Source organism: Suncus etruscus, chromosome 9 (genome assembly GCF_024139225.1).
Source record: "Suncus etruscus isolate mSunEtr1 chromosome 9, mSunEtr1.pri.cur, whole genome shotgun sequence".
NCBI classification, from domain to species: domain Eukaryota; kingdom Metazoa; phylum Chordata; class Mammalia; order Eulipotyphla; family Soricidae; genus Suncus; species Suncus etruscus.
The window spans coordinates 769468-790033 of record NC_064856.1 but is presented as its reverse complement, the minus strand read 5'-3'; the positions used below and the strand labels follow the sequence as shown (position 1 = coordinate 790033).

The 20566-nt window shown below is 46.6% G+C and overlaps 1 protein-coding gene and 2 non-coding genes across 3 annotated transcripts in view; 1 reads left to right on the top strand and 2 right to left on the bottom strand.

The window, feature by feature from the left end:
- NINL (ninein like) overlaps positions 1-13727 on the bottom strand; it is a 62000-nt gene extending 48273 nt beyond the window's left edge. The window contains exons 1-6 of the mRNA XM_049780238.1: positions 13540-13727; positions 7122-7218; positions 5149-5315; positions 3580-3646; positions 1703-1893; positions 882-1034 (exon numbers count right to left, since the gene is read on the bottom strand). Of these exons, the coding sequence (XP_049636195.1) occupies positions 882-1034; positions 1703-1893; positions 3580-3646; positions 5149-5315; positions 7122-7218; positions 13540-13719 (855 nt within the window). The 5' untranslated portion in view covers positions 13720-13727. The remainder of the gene's footprint in view (positions 1-881; positions 1035-1702; positions 1894-3579; positions 3647-5148; positions 5316-7121; positions 7219-13539) is intronic.
- A 1356-nt stretch (positions 13728-15083) lies between these two features.
- Positions 15084-15224, bottom strand: LOC126019593 (U4 spliceosomal RNA). The gene has a single exon (XR_007499232.1). It is a non-coding gene; the product is annotated as a U4 spliceosomal RNA (small nuclear RNA).
- Positions 15225-16393: 1169 nt separating this feature from the next.
- LOC126019674 (U6 spliceosomal RNA) lies at positions 16394-16500 on the top strand. Its single transcript, XR_007499304.1, has one exon. It is a non-coding gene; the product is annotated as a U6 spliceosomal RNA (small nuclear RNA).
- Positions 16501-20566: the final 4066 nt, after the last annotated feature.

Below are 20566 nucleotides of genomic sequence, written 5' to 3'. Positions count from 1 at the left end.
TAGCAGGAAGACAAGTGGCACAAACCGGGGGCCAAGGCACCCGAGATCCACAGCCACAGTGAGCACAGGCAAGCCTCAGTGCCACAAACTCCCGCCAGCTGAGAGACCAGCCACCTAGAGCAGGCAGACCAGAAAGCACCAGGATGTCATCCGGCCTCGCCCTCTCTCTTCCCTCTCTCTTCTCTCTTTCTCTCTCTCCCTCTCTCCAGTTCTTTCGGGCCACGCCTGGCTATGTTCAGCCATGACTCCTGGCTCTGTGCTCAGGGTGCTTGGGGTGGCAATACAGGTGCTGGGAACCAAACCAGGGTCAGCATCATGCAAGGCCAGTGTCATACCTGCTGTAACGAAGTGGGCCACACTGAGAAAACACCACACTCACACATCCTGTGACCCAGATAAGGTGGAGGCCATTTCAAAGATAACAAGCCAGGGGCAAAAAAAATGAAATAAAAGGAAGCCAGGGGCCGGAGAGATAGCATGGAGGTAAGGCATTTGCTTTGCATGCAGAAGGTCGGTGGTTCGAATTCCGGCATCCCATATGGCCCCCTGAGCCTGCCAGGAGCAATTTCTGAGCGTAGAGCCAGGAGTAACCCCTGAGTGCTGCTGGTTGTGACCCCAAAAACAAAGAGATAAGAAGCCAGAGTCTCAAAGGAAGCAACTCACCCAGTGATGCCCAGATAGAAGAAGCATGCCTGGTCTGTGAGGTCCTACAGTCTCAAGATGCATGGCCCCAATTCATGTGTGTCTGCATCCCCCACTAGCACTATGGCAGGGGATTACAGGGACAATGCGTAGGGGCTGGAGACAGTGATACACGGGCTGAAGACTAGAGAATGGTGGCAGCTACCACCATGGCTCAAAACTCTACTGGACCGTTTTACCTGGTAATGGGACCAGGGCCTGCTGGGGCTGATGGAAGTGGAAAAGTCCAGGAGTGGGGCAGGGCCATGGTTGAAGAGGCCCACCTGGAACTCTTCGAGACTCACTCTGCCATCCCCATCTTGATCCAGCTTGTTGAATAGGTCCTCCAGCTCCTAAACAGAAGTCAGCACACTCATTCAGATACTATTCCTGCCTTCTGTGGGTCAGCCCAACCGCCAAAGTGCCTTTTGCCTCCTCCACTCCCAGCCACCCTGTGTGTTCCTGGCTGAACCCAGAACAGTCTGATCCCACACTTGACCTCGTGTCACCAAGGCCTTTCCCTTCCAGCTTGAAAAAGTCACAAAACTGGGAGATATCCAACCGTACCACAGTACTGTCTCAGGTACTAGTGGTGGAAGCTAGGAGATGTGCACTCGGGGTACAGCTCTCACCAGCAAGGCGGTGTGTGTGCGTGCATGCATACGTGTGTGTGTGTGTGTGTGTGTGATAAGATGAGATGTGCAGCTCTCACCAGCAAGGCGGTGTGTGTGCGTGCATGCATACGTGTGTGTGTGTGTGTGTGTGTGTGTGTGTGTGTGTGTGTGTGTGTGATAAGATGAGATGTGCACCTGAAAGTAGTGGCAGTTCCGTTAATGTCGGTGCTCAGAAGTACCCACAGCTTGAGAGGCTCACTGGTCAGAGAGGGCCCCATGTAGCAATGGCAGTGGCACTGGGGGGCATCGCTGGGTCTCAGAGCAGAAGTGGCAGCAATTAAGCTCTGGCTCCAGAAGAGCTTTTCCAGACCCAATGCTCACTGCCACAGGATGGCGCCTCCTCTCACCTCTTTCTCCAGGGTCTGGAGACCAACGCTCTGGCACACCACCGCCAGCTCCTGCTCAGTGAGGTGGCCACTGCCGCCGACCCCCAGCTCCTTCCAGATGCCCCAGAGGCGGCTCTTCGGAGAGTCCAAGGCAGGACCGCAGAACTTCTGGGGGCTTGAGAGTGCCTCAGAGCCCCAAGCTGGCAACTGGCCTGCAGCGGAGAGTCGGAGGGGGACATTAAATAGGCAAAGCAGGGGCCAGTTACCTCAGATGGTCCAACTGCGGACAGTCACAGGCGGAGTCGATGTGGGAGGCATATGATGTTCACTTTCATTTTTTGTAGGAAGGTTGGGCCACACCTAGCTGCACTCAAGGACTGTTCCTGGCAGGTCTTAGGGGACTTCTGAAGTAGCAGGGATCAAATCCATGCAAGGCAAGTGCCTCCCACCTGTCCTATCACTTGGTCCTCACTTGCTTTTTTCTTTTTTTTTTTTTTTGTTTTGTTTTGTTTTTTGGGCCACACCTGGCAGTGCTCAGGGGTTATTCCTGGCTATCTGCTCAGAAATAGCTCTTGGCAGGCTCGGGGGACCATATGGGATGCCGGGATTCGAACCAACCATCTTAGGTCCTGGGTTGGCTGCTTACAAGGCAAGCGCCGCTGTGCTATCTCTCCAGCCCCATTGGTCCTCGCTTTCAATTCATCAAATGTGTTGGCAAATCCTCTCAATTTTTCGAGCAAGCAAAATTGTTGGAGAAAGCCCAACACTGGGGATTATTTATGTCATGGGGTGGTCAAGGGGCTCAAATAACTGTTTTTGAAAATGGCTTGAGGGGCTGGCTTGACAGCACAATGATAGGACACTTGCCTTGCAAGTGTGTATCCTGGATTTGATCCCCCACATCCTATTTGGTTCCCATGAACACTGCCAGTCCTGATACCTGAGCACAGAGCCAGGAGTAACAGCTAAGCCTCAGTGAGCGTAGCCCCCAAACAACAAACTTTTTTGATACAGTTCATTTTTGTGTATGTTTTGCAGTTGTTGGTATTTGGTCACACACCTGCTCAGGGCTTCCTTCTGGATCTGCACTCGAGAATCGATCCTGGCAGGTGTGGGGGAACACATGGAGTGTGGGTGCTGGAGCCCAAACTTGGCTGTATGCAAGCAATCCCTATTCAGTGTACTATCTCTCCAACCCTTCAAATAAACTCCTCTGTGGCTGGAGGCTGGTGCACAGAGCTAGACCACTTTTAGCCTGACAGAAAGATTTCTGTCAGGGCCAGGAAGAAACCATTTCCCAAGGTAAGCGCACAAGGTAGTCAGTGAACGGCTTTCTTTAAGTCCCTGCCTTTTCATCACCTGAGACTGAGCTGGCTTAGCTGCTCTTTCTAACCCCGGGGTCTGCGTGCTTCCTCCAATACCTCCGAGGTCAGACTCCATCATCTGGTGAGGTGAAAGCACATGAGCCTGGGATCCATGGCCCACAGTCCAGAGTTCACATCAGCAAACACTGCGTGGCCAGTTAGCCTCCCTCTCCCTGGGCTATGGTTCTGGGACTAGAGCTGCTGGCAGGTAGCCTCTGATTCATTGGGACACTTAGGAAGCTGTTGTAGGAAGCCACCATGGGACTCCCCAGGTTTGGGACCACCTCTCACTCCACTTGGGTCACAGCCGGCAGAATGGACATCAGGAATATATACAAGCCTCGCCTGGGGGACCCCCACAGCCATGAGGCCCACCTGCGGGCATGTGGCTGAGGACCCGACTACAGCATAAGATGAAGCACCTCCTGGACTGCCCATTCTCCCAGGAAGCTACATTTATGTCCAGCCTCCAGCTTTGGAACTCAGCTCCTACAGTTTCCGAAGCACCAGGCAAGAGCAGGCTCAGGGCTGTACCTTGTGCTTCAAACAACTCATTCTGAGGTTCTTTAGGGCTTTCAGCTTCTTCATCCGACTTGAGACTCTGGAAACAAAGACAGTATGAATCCTCAAGGACACAGTGCAAATAGAAGCGCGCATCTGAAGCTGCCTAGGAGCAGCTGAGAGAGAGAGAGAGAGAGAGAGAGAGAGAGAGAGAGAGAGAGAGAGAGAGAGAGAGAGAGAGAGAGAGAGAGAGAGAGAGAGAGAGAGAGAGAGAGAGAGAGAGCTTGGCAAGGTCAGATCCTGCAGCCAGTGTCCCCATTCCTCTCCTGGGTAAGCTCAGTTCTGTGGCCCACCTCTTCAATTCTCGCCATTGGTCATTTGTTACTTCCTTACAAAGTGTCTCTACATCCCACATGTAGAAGAGACCTTTCTAGATCTGTCCCTTCCCTTCTGATTTCATTTAAACAAAGAACAATAACAACAACAACAACAAAAAACATCCAGGATTTGTTGGGGTGGCCAAGTATAGCACGGTTCTGAGAAAAGCACTGAAGGACCAAGGTCCTATAGTACAGTAAGAGGGATCTTGCCTTGCACACAAAAGATGTGATCTTTGGCATCCCATATGGTTCCCTGAGCCCTGCCAGAAGTGATTCCTAAGTGCAAAACCAAGAGTAACCCCTGAACAGAGGGGATCCTGTTTTGCAGCTGCCCCAAAACAAAAACAAAAAAAAGAGAAAAAGAGAGACAGAAGATTTCAATATATATTTGTTTACTCCCCCTGCTTTCCTGTACAAGTGCTGGAATGTAAACAAATTAATCTGGGGGAGTCCAAGGCGGCCTTATTTATAGGAAGTGTTCATCCATCTTGAGCTGTTCCAGTGGGTACCACAGAGAACAAAACTTCTAGAAATCCTTCAGTCTGTGAGGTCTTGGTTTGCTCACAGGCTGCGGATCTGTTCCTTGTTGCCATGAAGGCTGCAATATCCCAAGAACCTATCTCTAGGGAAGGGATCCAGTGCCTGTTCAGGAGACTTGGGAGCTTTAATTAGCCCCACAAGGCTCCTGGCCCCTCCCTGATCTTGCAAGTACATGTTTATCTGGCTTAAGGGTTTGAATGGGCAGAGCTGAGGCCTTGGTACTTCCAACTCCTCCCTGTGGCTTCTCTAGCAAGTACTTCCCTCTTCTAGACTTTGTTGACTGCTGTCACATGGCACAGAGCAGCCTTTCTGCCCTCCTGGGCAGGGGGATTAGAGAGCAGGCAGGGAGTGAACAAGGCCCCTCATGAGCCCCACTGACTAAGCCAATGCCTTGGGTGCAACTTCCCTACAGACAATCAGACTTAAAGATTTTTCAGAATGAAACGTCCTGCCAATGATACTGGTGAGCTGAAATGCCCAGTGTTGCCCCTGTTCTCCCTAGACCTGTGCCCATTGGTCATCTCCCTAAGGAGAAGGCTTTGGTGTCTGGCCGTGGCTCCGAACTGTGACTTGATCATTTAATCCAGACACACAACAAGCACCTCTGAGTGTGACCCTGGTGACCCCAAATCATAATGTAAGTTAAAGGTCAGCAGAGTGGGGGAGGAGAAACTGAACCCACCTCTACGCTTTCCAGGGATGCGGCACGGTGCAGCTGGCTTCTCAGCAGGGCCCTGGTGGACGGTTCAGGGAGATACTTGGCCGTAGAGCTGCAGGGCTCAGGGTGGCTCCGACGCCCGTACCTCTTGGTGCCACTCACATACTTTGGTGGCACAACACCAGAAGCAGCTGTGAAGAAAGAGGCAGCTTCACCATCACCATCACCATCACTATGGGGACGCCCTGCGGAGCCCTGTGGAGAGGAGGAGGTGCTGGAGATGTTCAGAGCCCAGAGAAGGCCTCAGAGCAGTTTTGACAGGAAGTGCAGGCTTTGATTAAGGGAAGCCTGGGTTTGATCCCCTACTCTGCATGATTCTCCAAGCACTTTTGGGAGCAGCACAGCATCAGGAATAGCCCCTGAATACTGCTTGCTACCTTTCAAGTTCCTCCTGCCTCCCAGCACTTCCCTCACAGGACCCTGTTCTCACAAATCCCGCCAGGCTGCATGGTCTTGGCCCCAGACTGGAGCCTTGAACACCCTCACCCCACTATGTTGGCGATGGCTCCAGTCTAGGGCCAAGACCACACAGCACAGGGCCAGGTATTGGAGGAAAGAAACCAGAAGAGAACCTTGGTGTGAATGGGACAGGCGGGTCAGGAAGGCAGGCAAGCAGCACCACAGACGTGCCAGATTCCTGGCCTTGCTTTCCTGGACTCCTTCCCTCCAGGTTCCCCAGGACTTGTGCACAGCCACAGATCTTGGGCCTTCAGAGGTGGTGACAGGATCACTTTGGACTAAAACAGGGTGTGGGATGCATTTTGAAGAGGAAGGTGCTGAGTTCCCACAGGACTGGGTCCAGCTCTACCCACCCATCAGCACCCCGTGGGCCACACAGCCAGCACATGGTGCTGCTCCCCAGGATGGATTTGCTTCCACCCCCTCCCCTCCTTGGCTCACCCTGTGCCCATCTGTCACCTCCAAGTCATCCCTGACGCTGCAGTGGAATTTCCTCAACCAAGTTCTCCTCAAGTTAGCCACTGGCCATTTTCTCTTGGGACGAGGAGGAGCGCTGGGGCTGCAACCAGCGCTCCCCTGCTCAGGAGCCCCTATGCAGCGCCGGGGATCAAACCAGGGAACACCCTAGGCTGGCATTTTTGTTAGCATAATACTAACATCCAAGAAAGTTTTGCTTCCAGGGAAACAGGACTTTTCCCAACATTCCCCAATGCTATCAAACAACAGTCTGGACTTCAATTATCTCCATCCAGCTGGGAAAAACACCACTCTACGAAGAGCATCGACATAGAGGGTTGGAAGACATTGGGATGACAGAGGAACAAGGACAGGAAAGAAAGAAGCAGCTGCTCTCCATGAGGCGCATGCTCCCCTTGGAGGAGGGAGAAGCAGGCATTATCAACCCTCCCTCCCTCAGGAGAACACTGGCTACAGCCCACCCCAGAGGCTTAGGAGGGGACAACTGGACGCCCCCCCCCCCCAACGCTAGGTACCCATGTCCGTCTCCTTCATTTGTGCTTATGTTCAAGAAAAGGGCAACAGAAATGGCCAATGGAAGCACACGCACTGACTGAAAGTGCCAGCAGGACTCAGAGCACGCTGTATCATGCTGAGAGACAAAGTGGGGTCTTCTCCTGCCAGTACTATTTTACAAGGAAGCAACAAGAAGAAAACAAGAAGAGAAAAAGGGCTGTGTTCTGGATCCCAGCTTGAAAGTGACAGTGCGGGGTCGGAGAGATAGCATGGAGGAAGGGCATTTGCCTTGCATGCAGAAGGACGGTGGTTCGAATCTTGGCATCCCATGGGGTCCCCCCGAGCCTGCCAGGAGCAATTTCTGAGCGTAGAGCCAGGAGTAACCAGGAGAAATGCTTAAGCGCTGCTGAGTGTGACCCAAAAACCAAAAAATAGGGAGAGTGTTCAGGTTTTCGGGCCATCAATCAGAATATGATACCAGGAGTGAGAGGAGCAAATCCTCCTACCTGACCCCAAAGAACTAGTGTTTTCCTCTTCAGGCTCCACAGCAGTATCTGATGACAACAATGCGACAAAACCTTCCTTGAACTCCTCGAAGTTGACCTGGGCGATTTAAGAAAAGAGAAGTCAGCCTCCTGGAAACAGATGGCACATACACCACAGTGCCCTTTGCATTAGCCACTCAGCTAGAAGCATTTTCCGTTGCCTCCTGCACTGAGACCAATTTTCTAAACTCTTAGGATTTTTCATTCTCTGTTTATTTTGAGGAAAGACCAGTGGCATTGGGGCCGGTGAGGTGGCGCTGGAGGTAAGGTTCTGCCTTGCAAGCGTCAGCCAAGGACAACAAATGGTGGTGAGTCAACTGACCAGCCATTTGCAAAAAAGCCAACTTAGCCCCCCATCTAACACCATGCACAAAGATCAAATCCAAATGGATTAAAGACCTTGATATCAGGCCTGAAACCATAAGGTATATAGGACAACACATAGGTAAAACACTCCATGACATTGAGACTAAAGGCATCTTCAAGGAGGAAACAGCACTCTCCAAACAAGTGGAAGCAGAGATAAACAGATGGGAATATATTTAGCTGAGAAGCTTCTGCACCTCAAAGGAAATAGTGCCTAAGATACAAAAGTCACCCACAGACTAGGAGAAACTATTCACCTACTACCCATCAGACAAGGGGCTAATATAAAAAATATACAAAGTTCTGACAGAACTTAATAAGAAAAAAACATATAACCCCATCAAAAAATGGGGAGAAGAAATCAACAGACATTTTCCTCAAAGAAGAAATACACATGGCCAAAGACACATGAAAAAATGCTCCACATCACTAATCATCAGGGAGATGCAAATCAAAACTACAATGAGGTACCATCTCACACCACAGAGACTGGCACACATCACAAAGAGCAAGAACAATCAGTGCTGGCAGAGATGTGGAGAGGAAGGAACTCTTATTCACTGCTGGTCTAGTCTAGTCCAGCTGTTATGGAAAACAAGATGGAGATTCTTCAAAAAACTGGAAATTGAGCTCCCATACGATCCAGCTATTCCACTCCTAGGGGGATACCCTACGAACACAAAAACCCCTTCCTCACACGTATATTCATTGCAGCATTATCTACAAAAGTCAGACTCTGGAAACAACCAAGATTCCTTCAACAGGTAAATAGCTAAAGAAACTGAGGTACATGTACACAATGAAATATTATACAGTTGTCAGGAGAGATGAAGCCATGAAATTTTCCTATACATGGTTGTACATGGAATCTATTATGTTGAGTGAAATAAGTCAGAGGGAGAGAGATAGAAACAGAATAGTCTCACTCTTCTATGAAAAATTAAAGGCATTACTGTTTTTGTTTTTGTTTTTTAGGGCCACACCCAGCGGTGCTCAGGGGTTACTCTTGGCTATCTGCTCAGAAATAGCTCCTGGCAGGCACGGGGGACCACATGGGACACCGGGATTCGAACCAACCACCTTAGGTCCTGGATCGGCTGCTTGCAAGGCAAACACCGCTGTGCTATCTTTCCGGGCCCGCATTACTGTAATAAGGCCCAGAGACAACAGAGTTAAGGGCTGGAAAGGCCGGAAGGACTGGCTTACAATTTAAAGCTCACCAAAAGAGGGGCCAGGCGGTGGCGCTGGAGGTAAGGTGCCTGCCTTGCCTGCGCTAGCCTAGGACGGACCGCGGTTCGATCCCCCGGTGTCCCATATGGTCCCCCAAGAAGCCAGGAGCAACTTCTGAGCGCATAGCCAGGAGTAACCCCTGAGCGGCACAGGGTGTGGCCCAAAAACCAAAAAAAAAAAAAAAAAAAAAGCTCACCAAAAGAGTGGTGAATGCTGTTAGGGAAATAACTACACTAACAACTAGCATGACAATGTTAAAGAATGAGAGAAGTAGAATGCCTGTCTCGATACAGGCAGGGGCGGGGGATGAGGGGGTGCATTGGTGGTGGGAATGTTGCACTGGTGAAGGGGGGTATTCTGTTTATGACTGAAACCCAAATATGAATATGCTTATAATCATGGTGCTTAAATAAAGATTTATTTAAAAAGATACCAAGAGAGGGCCCAGAGAGATAGCACAGCGGTGTTTGCCTTGCAAGCAGCCGATCCAGGACCTAAGGTGGTTGGTTCGAATCCCGGTGTCCCATATGGTTCCCCGTGCCTGCCAGGAGCTATTTCTGAGCAGACAGCCAGGAGGAACCCCTGAGCACCGCCGGGTGTGGCTCAAAAACCCAAAAAAAAAAACAAAAAACCAAAAAACAAAAAACCAAGAGAAGGGACCACAATGCTAGTGATAGTTGGAAATGATCACACTGGACAAGAACTGGGTGCTGAAAGAAAATAAAAGTGATATGCATGATACTCCTCAGTAACGAAAATGGCTGAAAAGGGGGAGGGAATGGAGAGGGAGAAGGAAGGAAAGAGAGGGAGGGAGAGGAAGATGAGGGGAGAGAAAGAAAGAGAGAGAGGGAGGGAGAGAAAGAAATGTCTTCCACAAAAGCAGACAGGGAAGAAGGCAGGGGAGGAAAACTGGGGACATTGGTGGTGGGACATGTGCACTGGTGAAGTGATGGGAGTTAGACACTGTATGACCGAAACTCAGCCATGAACAGCTTTATGACTATGTATCTTACATTGATTCAATTCAAGACATTTTCTGGTTTTTATTTTGTTGCTGGGCCACACCCAGCGGTGCTCAGGTGATGTGCTCAGAAATCACTTCTGGCAGGCTTGGGGTCCAAATGGGATGCCAGAGATTGAACCTGGGTCAATAAGGCAAAGCCCCCCTCTGTGCTACTGCTCTTTCTCAAAGATGTGTTCCCAGGGTAAGGCACTTGTCTTGGAAATGGCTGCTTCCCTCAACCCTGCTGCAATCCCCAGAGCACAGGGAGAGGAGCAGCCCCTGAGTACTCCCAGGTACGATCCAAAGACTCTACCCCCCAATAAAAGAAATCTCCATACCTTTTCTTTGGGTCATACAAAATGTCATTACATACTAGGATTTAAGCAATCTCATGTTGAAAAGACTCCTTCTGATACTTGTGGTCTGAACCATGCTCATGTGAATGTACAATCATTCGTATTTGTTCATGCATGCACGCATGCATTAATGCATTTATTTCCTTTCAAACAGAAGACACTGGATTCCAGCTTCACATCCACAGCTTCTAGATACTGCCTAGTATACAGAAACTTCAAAACACACTCGAACAAATGGATGCGAAATACAACGGCCACTCTGATCTCAAATCCAATGCCTTCTGTGATGCTGCTGATATTAAGCAAGTGACTCTTCTCCCCCTCAGACAGCAGTAGGAGCAATAGTACGTTGGTAGGGCATTTGCCTTGCATATGGCTCAAAGGGGCTCTATCCCTGGTATCCCATATGGTCCCCCAAGCCTCACCAGGATTGATTTCTGAACAAAGAATCAGAAATAAGCCATGAGCACTGCTGGGTGTGGTCCCCCATAACAAATAAACAACAATAAAATAATAGCTGTGGGAGCAAATGGTCAAGTCTGATACCACCATTTTGGTCTATTTGTTCCATCCTGACCTCTTTCTTCATAGTTTGCATCCAACTGACCTGTTCGATCTCTGACACCACATATGGTATCCTGAGACCCCCAGGAATAATCCCTAAGCACAGAACTGAGAGAAAGCCCTAAGCATCACAAGTGTGGCCAAAAGACCAAAAACAACAACAAAAATCCCCACAAAAATTACATGGCCTGTGTTTAAACCGTATGGTTCCAATGCTGGAACCTGGAAGGTGTTAGATGTCATGTAGTGTCAGGGATCAAACTTGAGATCTCGTGCAAACTCCATGTACTCCACCTCTCTGAGCTATGTCCCCAAATCTATATTAGTTTTTAAGGAAAATTTTATACCAAAATTTATAACACTCAAGGAGAAATTAAAGATGAAATTAGGAACCTGAGCAATAGCACAGCAGTAGGGCATTTGCCTTGCACGCAGACAACCCAGAGCAGACCTGAGTTCGATCCCTGGTATACCATATGGTCCCCCAAGCCTGCCAGGAATGATTTCTGAGTGCAGAGCCAGGACCAACTAACACCTGAGCACTGCCAGGTGTGATCCCCCCAAAATAACAAATAAATAAAAATAAATAAAGATGAAATTAAAGATGAAATGCAAGGGCCTGAGAAGCAATACAGTGGGTAGGGCACTTGCCCTGTACACAGCTGCTTTTTCTCTATCAGGCATGTGAGCACTAATCTTTGATAATCTGATGTTTGAAAACCTTTCGTGGGAGCCAAGAAAGGCCCAGAAGCAAGGCATCTGCCTAGCAGGCGTGAGGCTGCCCCACCACCACCACCACCACATACTGAGTCCATTGCTCAGGCCATTAAGCTGCCCATTAAGCTCCCCAACACCCACAGCAAAGGATGTGATCTCAGAGTACTGGCACAAAGCAGGTGCAACCCCCCAGTCATCACAGGGGCAGCAACAAGAACAAAAGGGAAGGACAGTGCAATAAATACTAGAACAAGCATATAAGTTCTCTCACCACTTCTGCCCACAAAAGCAGAAAGTGAGGAAAGTCCAGGTAGAGAACGACAGTGTCTACGCTATTAGCCAACCCTGCAACCTCGATCGGGGTTACGAATCATTCTTCTGAGTTCAAATATTCCAAATTGCCAGGCACAATTCGGAAATCCAGATCATTCATGTCAGCTTCTTAAATGAACAGTATTGACTTTTCCAAGCATGCCTTCCTCTTGCTTCTGAGAGGCCAAGTACAATATCAAGAGACACCAGCGCATTGTCTCTACAAAACACAGCTGGATCTTTGTTTGTTTTGGGGCTACTACAGCTGTGCTCAAGGCTTACTACTAGCCCTATGTTCAGGGATTATTCCTAGCTGTGGTCAGGGGGACAATATGGGGTGCTGGGGATCAAACGCTATGTGCAAGGCAAGTATGCTACCCAATGTACTATCTCTCCAGTCCCAAATGCACCTAATTCTTCATCTTTTTTTTTTTTTAATGTAGTAAAAGGTGGAGAAAGGGTGTAATCAGTTGAACTGAGATAATTTTCTTCCTGGGGATTCAAAGCATAGTAGTTTACTGAATAATACTGTTTTTTTCAACACTGTGTCATTGTAATATTTTTATTTTGTTTTCTTTGGGGACCACACCTAGTGGTGCTCAGGGCTTTACTCCAGTTACTAAATTCAGGTAATGAGGTTCAGGGAACCATATAGTAGGGAACTGAGAATTGAATGCAGCTTAGTTGGATACAAAACAAAACCTTTCCTACTGTACTATTTCTTTAGCCTCTCATTTTAATATTGATAGAGAAAAAAAGAAATCCTGGTCCCACAGCTTTTAAGGACTTGCCTCTCTTTCACATCCGTCCATTTAAGAGCCGCAGGTTCCAAGATCCTGTCAAATGTGAAGAAAGGTAGCTTTGCCTTAGCCTTTAAAGAGGGCCAGTAGACATCTGGGAGAAGTACCAAGAGGCTGTATTCTCCTAGACATCTCCTTATGCATGCTTTGCTTGTTGTTCTTCAGTAGGTCTTTGATCACCAGCTTAAGTAAGAAAATCAATGGCTGGATTTTTCTTCTTTCTCATTCAAAAGTAGTTTTATTGAGTTCACTGAGGGAGAAGAATTAATTCCTTTAGAATTTGGACAGCCAGCAAGGTAACTGGTACTAAAGTGCATCTAACCTTGAGGCTGACATCAAGGCACAGCTCAATCAAAATAAGGGCAAAGGGCCTTTTGGACATTTGTATCAGGAAAGTTGTTGTGATATGGTTTCTCAATCCCCATCTAGATGACTCTGAATTCTTAAGGAAAAAGAACTCAGAATTCCCATTTCGTTTATTTTGAGGGAGGAATCCCCAAGTGATTCAAAGGGTCCCATTAGGTCAGTTAGAGCTGGTAGTTGCATTAAAAGCCCAAGATGCTGCTTAGGCCGTGAGGTACCAGGATTACCTGGGTATGCCAGATGGTACTTAGGGGTCTCAGGGCCACACCCCATGGAACTCAGGGAGCTTTATGGTGCCAGGGATCAAACTGGCCTTAACCCCTGTTCCTCTCCCTAGCCTGGAGCTCTTATTTTCTACCTGGCCAAAATGAATCACATTAATCTAATGTTATCACATTAGAGAAAAGAGAGTTCAGGGCTTGGGAGACAGCTCAGAAGCCGGAGTATCTGCACACAAGAGCCTGTGTGTGGATTCTGGGCACTACAGGGGCTAGCACAGAAAACCCACACAAAGCATCTCTTTGTGTGGATGGGAGAGGTAAAAGGTAGCAGGCAGCCAGGATCTCCTGAGACTTGCCTCTGAAGCCCATTTTCAGTCACCTGACCATTCTCATATGAAATGAGTGTGCTCCGTACTTTGCTTTCTGGAAATGATGCTCAATACACACCCGGGCAAAGTGGTTGTTTCCAAGAAGCATCCGCAGAAGGAGCGGCAGCTGCTTTTCCAGATGCAGCTTCAGGCAGAGTTGGGTCAGCTCATCTCGGTCCAGGAAGCCGGTCCCGGTGGTGTCACAGCTAGTGTAGACCTCCCGGAGCCGTGACACATAGTGGTTCTCTTCTTGGTCCATCCCATAGCAGGCTGCACACATAGTGGAGAAAACAGAGTGTTCACACCACACCTCAAACACCCTTTCACTACTCCCGTGAGCCTGAGTAGCACTATGTCCAGGCAGGTGCTGGGCATTAAGTGCCTTCTGCTTCTCTTACTGAACTGCAGCTGAAGGCACCACCTTAGAGACCTGGAACATCTACTGGGGGGGAGGGAGCGCAGTCACTACTCACAAGTACCTGATTTCTCAATTCTACTAAGAAACAATACGGGGCAGGAGAGCGGGGTAGGCACAGAGATAGTTCAGTGGGCAGGGAAACCACCTTATACAAGCGTCCCAGTCTCCAGCATCCCATTTCAATTTCCCTGAACCTGCCAGGGAGTTAAGTCATTCTTGAATGCAGAGCCAGGAATAACCCCTGAACACTGGTAAGTGTGGCCCAGAAACAAAACAAAGATGGGGGGGGGGAGACAATAGTACAGCAGATCAGGGTTTGAGATAAGCATCCTATATGGTCCCATGAACCTACAAGAGTGAGCCTTGAGTGCAAAGCCAGGAGAAAGCTCCAAGCACCACTGGACATAATGTACCCCCATCAAATATATTGCAGAATCAACAAGAAAAAACAAGGGAGCAGATGGGAGAAAAAAATTAAAAAAGCAAAAGCAAGAAGCAGACAAAAGTTTCACCATACCTCTACCTCAAAAAATTAATATTAGCATTTTGGCCAAGATATGTTTGATTTTTTTTTCTTTTTTTTCTTTTTCTTTTTTTTTTGTTTTTGGGCCACACCCTGTGACACTCAGGGGTTACTCCTGGCTATGCGCTTAGAAGTCGCTCCTGGCTTGGGGGACCATATGGGACGCCAGGGGATCAAACCGCGGTCCGTCCGAGGCTAGCGCAGCCAAGGCAGGCACCTTACCTTTAGCGCCACCGCCCGGCCCCTGATTTTTTTTTCTATAATCTTAATGATAAGTAAGCTTTTTCCCCTTACAAACATATATACTTACTAGCAATGCAAAAAGCAGTAATAATTTTACTAAGTTTAACTAAAAAATGTTGCTAATAAGAAAAAAGAGAAACTCCAATAAAAATACAGAAGATGAGGGCTGGCACAATAATACAGCAGGTAAGGTGGGTGCCTTCATACAGCTAACGCAGTATTTTTTATTTTTTAAGCCACACTCGTTTGATGCTCAGGGGTTACTCCTGGCTAAGTGCTCAGAAATTGCCCCTGTCTTGGGGGGGGGGGGCCATATGGGACACCAGGGGATCGAACCGCGGTTGCGATCTTTCCTTGGCTAGCGCTTGCAAGGCAGACACCTTACCTCTAGCGTCACCTCGCCAGCCCAGAGCTAACGTAGTTTTTTTTTTTTTTTCAGTCTCTGTAGAGACTGTCAAAAATTGCCAATGCCAACTGTATTTCAAGTCGTCATGGCAGGGTATTGGGAAAAGTTTTCAATTAGCAATAATTGCGCATCAGATAAAACTCATTGGCTACAATACTGCCACTGCACAAAGCTAACATATTTTAATACCCAGCACCACATATGGTCTGCTGAATCTCATCAGGAGGAATTCTTTTTTTTTTTATTTTTCGGGCCACACCCATTTGATGCTCAGGGGCTACTCCTGGCTAAGCGCTCAGAAATGGCCCCTGGCTTGGGGGGACCATATGGGAAGCCGGGGGATCAAACCACGGTTCTTCCTGGGCTAGTGCTCGCAAGGCAGACACCTTACCTCTAGCGCCACCTCGCCAGCCCCAGGAGGAATTCTTTTTTTTTTTTTTTTGTGGTTTTTGGGTCACACCCGGCAGTGCTCAGGGGTTACTCCTGGCTCCATGTTCAGAAATTGCTCCTGGCAGGCACGGGGGACCACATGGGACGCCGGGATTCGAACCGATGACCTTCTGCATGAAAGGCAAACGCCTTACCTCCATGCTATCTCTCCGGCCCATGGAGGAATTCTTGAGCACAGAGTTAGGAGAAGGTCTGAGCACCACTGGGTATGACTAAAAAGCCAAGACAAAACAAACAAACAAACAAAAAGAAATCAAGCAAGTATGTACATGCAGATTATATATATGAGAAGAACAGAGAAAGAGAAGGAATGCTATGATAGGAGATCACAGAAAAAAATATATATATAATGGGACCAGAGAGATTGCATGGAGGTAGGGTATTTGTGCCTTTCATGCAGAAGGACAGTGGTTCGAATCCCGGCATCCCATATGGTCCTCTGTGCCTGCCAGGAGTGATTTCTGAGCAAAGAGCCAGGAGTAACCCCTGAGCACCGCCGGGTGTGAGCCAAAAAACAAAATATATATAATAACTGAAACAGTGATAGAATTTTTGACTATAAGATGAAGAATAAAAATATTCAGGGGCGAGACTAACGTAAGTAGTAAATTTCACCTTTATGGAGGAAGTGACAATTAGTAAGTTTCTAGAAGTCATTTTGTCGACATATTACAAACTAAAAATATTATGATCAAAATTTGTTGTTGTTGTTTTTTGTTTTGTTTATGGGCCACACCCAGTGGCACTCTGGGTTACTCCAGGCTCTGTGGTTAGAAATCACTCCTGGCAGGCTTGGGGAACCATATGGATGCCAGGGTTAGAACCCGGCTCAGCCAAGTGCAAGGCAAATGCCCGACCTGCTGTGCTATCACTCTGGTCCAAAATGCTCAACTGTGCTCGCTTCGGCAGCACATATACTAAAATTGGAACAATACAGAGAATATTAGCATGGCCCCTGCGCAAGGATGACATGCAAATTCGTGAAGCATTCCATATTTTTAAGATACCCATGACATTCTTCAAAGAAGTGGATCAGGCACTTTTGAAATTCATTTGGAACAATAAATACCCTAGAATAGCTAAAGCAATCATTGGGAAAAAGAATATGGGAGGAGTTACTTTCCCCAACTTTAAACTGTACTACAAAGCAATAGTTATCAAAACGCATGGTATTGGAATAAAGACAGGCCCTCAGATCAGTGGAATAGGCTTGAATACTCAGAGAATGTTCCCCAGACATACAATCACCTAATTTTTGATAAAGTAGCAAGAAATCCTAAATGGAGCAAAGAAAGCCTTTTCAACAAGTAGTGTTGGCACAACTGGCTAGCCACTTGCAAAAAATTGAACTTAGACCCCCAACTAACATCATGTACGAAGGTTAAATCCAAATGGATGAAAGACCTCGATATCAGACCTGAAACCATAAGATATACAGAACAACACGTAGGTAAAACACTCCAGGGCATTGAGACTAAAGGCATCTTCAAAGAGGAAACTGCACTCTCCAAGCAAGTGAAAGCAGAGATTAACAGATGGGAATATATTAAACTGAGAAGTTTCTGTACCTCAAAAGAAATAGCGCCCAGGATACAAGAGCCCCCCACTGAGTGGGAGAAACTTTTCACCCAATACCCATCAGACAAGGGGCTAATCTCCAAAATATACAAGGAACTGACAGAAATTTACAAGAAAAAAAATCTAATCCCATCAAAAAATGGGGAGAAGAAATGGACAGACACTTTGACAAAGAAGAAATACAAATGGCCAAAAGACACATGAAAAAATGCTTCACATCACTAATCATCAGGGAGATGCAAATCAAAACAACTATGAGGTACCACCTCACATCCCAGAGATTGGCACACATCACAAAGAATGAGAACAAGCAGTGTTGGCGGGGATGTGGAGAGAAAGGAACTCTTATCCACTGCTGGTGGGATTGCTGTCTAGTTCAACCTTTATGGAAAGCAATATGGAGATTCCTCCAAAAACTGGAAATCGAGCTCCCATACGACCCAGCTATACCACTCCTAGGAATATACCCTAGGAACACAAAAATACAATACAAAAATCCCTTCCTTACACCTATATTCATTGCAGCACTATTTACCATAGCAAGACTCTGGAAACAGCCAAGATACCCTTCAACAGATGAATGGCTAAAGAAACTGTGGTACATATACACAATGGAATATTATGCAGCCATCAGGAGAGATGAAGTCATGAAATTTTCCTATACATGGATGTACACGGAATCTATTATGCTGAGTGAAATAAGTCAGAGAGAGAGAGAGAGGAGAGAGAGAGAGAGAGAGAGAGAGAGAGAGAGAGAGAGAGAGAGAGAGAGAGAGACGCAGAATGGTCTCACTCATCTATGGGTTTTAAGAAAAATGATAGACATTCTTGCAATAATAACTTTCAGACACAAAAGAGAAAAGAGCTGGAAGTTACAGCTCACCTCATGAAGCTCACCACAAACAGGGATGAGTTTAGTTAGAGAAATAACTACAGTTTGAACTATCCTAATAAAGAGAATGTACGAGGGAAATAGAAAGCCTGTCTAGAGTACAGGCGGGGGTTGGGTGGGGAGGAGGGAGATTTGGGACATTGGTGATGGGAATGCTGCACTGGTGATGGGTGGTGTTCTTTACATGACTGAAACCCAAACACAGTCATGTATGTAATAAAGTTGTTTAAATAAAAGAAATACATGTAAGTGAAAGAACATTTCTGATTAAAACACAATTTTAAAAAAATGCTCAACTATTTTTTATTTTGTCATCTAAGTTACTTCAGCGACATAAAAAATAGCCCTACAAAAATTTTTCATACTTATGGAGACATGCTACAAAATATATACTCAAGAGTATTTGATAGTATGATCTATGTACTCTGATAGTACAATGATGGCGTATACTGTACTATCAGAAGAAACAGAAAATTACCTAAAGTGGAATATTCAGTCACTTTACACCGGCATAATGACACCAGTATGAGAAGGAGCTGATAACCAAAAACAACAACCAACAAAAATAAAAAATCTGCCAAGAACATTCATTTGAAAAGATTCATGCACACTCAAGTCCATTGTACTGTGTCTAGTACAATAGCCAAGATATGGAAACAACCCAAATACCCAACTATGAAAGAATGGATCATGACATTGTGGTGTGCATGTACATAGGAATGTGAGGTAAATGGAGGCCTTTGAAATAGTTCCCATTTGTGGTGCTGGCGAGGTGGCGCTAGAGGTAAGTTGTCTGCCTTGCAAGGGCTAGTGTAGGACAGACCGGTTGGATCCCCGTGTCCCATATGGTCCTCCCAAGCCAGGGGCGATTTCTGAGTGATTAGCCAGGAATAACCCCTGAGCATCAAACGGGTGTGTGTGTGTGGGGAATAGTTCCCATTTTTATCTGTTCTCTGCCTGCCTTTTCCCCTCCCCCTGGGGGAGAGGGGTTTTGTTTGGTTGTCAATAAATGGGAGGCAGGAATGCTGAGGAAGGGGGCTATATCTCAGCTTGTGGTTCCACGTGGTGAAGTGATGGGCTGGTGGGTGAACAGCTTACTTTGAGTTTTTCTTGTCTGCTAGAACCTTCATATCTGTGTGAATTATTTATTGTGGAGTACTACAATCTCCTGTTGTACAACATCTCCTGACCTCCTAGTATAGGAGGTCTGGGATTTCCCTTCCTTCCTTGGGGACAGTGGGACAATCCATCTGTACCCCTCCACAGGAATACTCTGCATCTGTAAAAGAAGGAATCAAGCCTTTTGCCCCTATGTGGATGAATTTGAAGAATATGTATCAGGCTGAATAAAGTCAATCAGAAGAGGGCAGATACAAAATGATCTCTCCCATATATGGGATATAAAGATACACAGTAAGGGAGTGACAAATGGTCAAGGGCAACGGAACTAGAGTTTCTCCACAGGCTGAATGCAGGGTGGGAGTCAGGGATGTTGAAATGATGGGGCTTTTAGACACACTGGTTGTGGGTGTGGTGTGGGAACGATGTATGCATGAAAACATCATTTAAATCATAGTATCTCAATACAAACTTTTAAGAAATAGCACTTAAAAATGATTCCCCATTACAAAATTTAAAAAAATGCAATAAAAAAGAATGTGGGGGGGGAAACTGAGGCTAAATAAAATCATGCAAAAGAAAGAAAAATAGTTTGTCATATCACTAAGCATTATGTGATGCTGAGGATTGAACTCAGGTCAGCCACATACAATACAAATGTCCTACCCACAGTACTATCACTACAGCCCCAACCACAGTATTAAACAATCTTGAAAATCTTATTTCTAGAAGAATTAAACAGTACTAAATGGTATATGTAAAAAAAGTAAGTGTAAGAAAAGTAGCTGATGAAAGATGGCAGGATAAAAACTGCTTAAAGTAACAGTTTGGGGCTAGAGATATAGCAGAGGATGAGAGATGCTCTGAATTAGATCCCCAAGATTTATTTAGAAAAAGAAAAGAATCTAATATTTGGTTTGATAAATTTTATGATGAGCTGGAGAAGTAGTACAAAGGTCAAAGTGTAGATCAGAAAAATAGGAGAACACTTAAGGCAACTGACTTGTACATGGTCCATGGTCCAGGTGGTGCAATCCCTCGCCATCTTTATGGTTCCCTAACACCACCAACCATACCCCAAGCATCTCCTGGAGTGATTCTAAGTTCATTATGATCCTCTGAGCACTTCCAGATGTGGCAAAAAAATAAAATAAAAGCACTTTTGAGAAGAAAATTTATTCATAAATGTGAACAAGATTTTCTGTGTAATCAGAAATTTGATGAAAATATGAAAAACACCAACTTCCTAAACCTGTCAGGATGAATACAAACTTGCCAATATTTGATCATTTTGAAACTCAAAATGGCAACTTCACATGGTTTAGCTATTCAGACAGAAAATTTTGAAAAAAGGAACTGCAATAAGTCTCTCTCCCTCTCCTCTCTCTCCCCTCTCCTCTCCTCTCTCCTCTCCCTCTGCCTCTCCTCTCCCTCTCCCCTCTCTCCCTCTCTGCCTCTCCTCTCTCCTCTCCCTCTC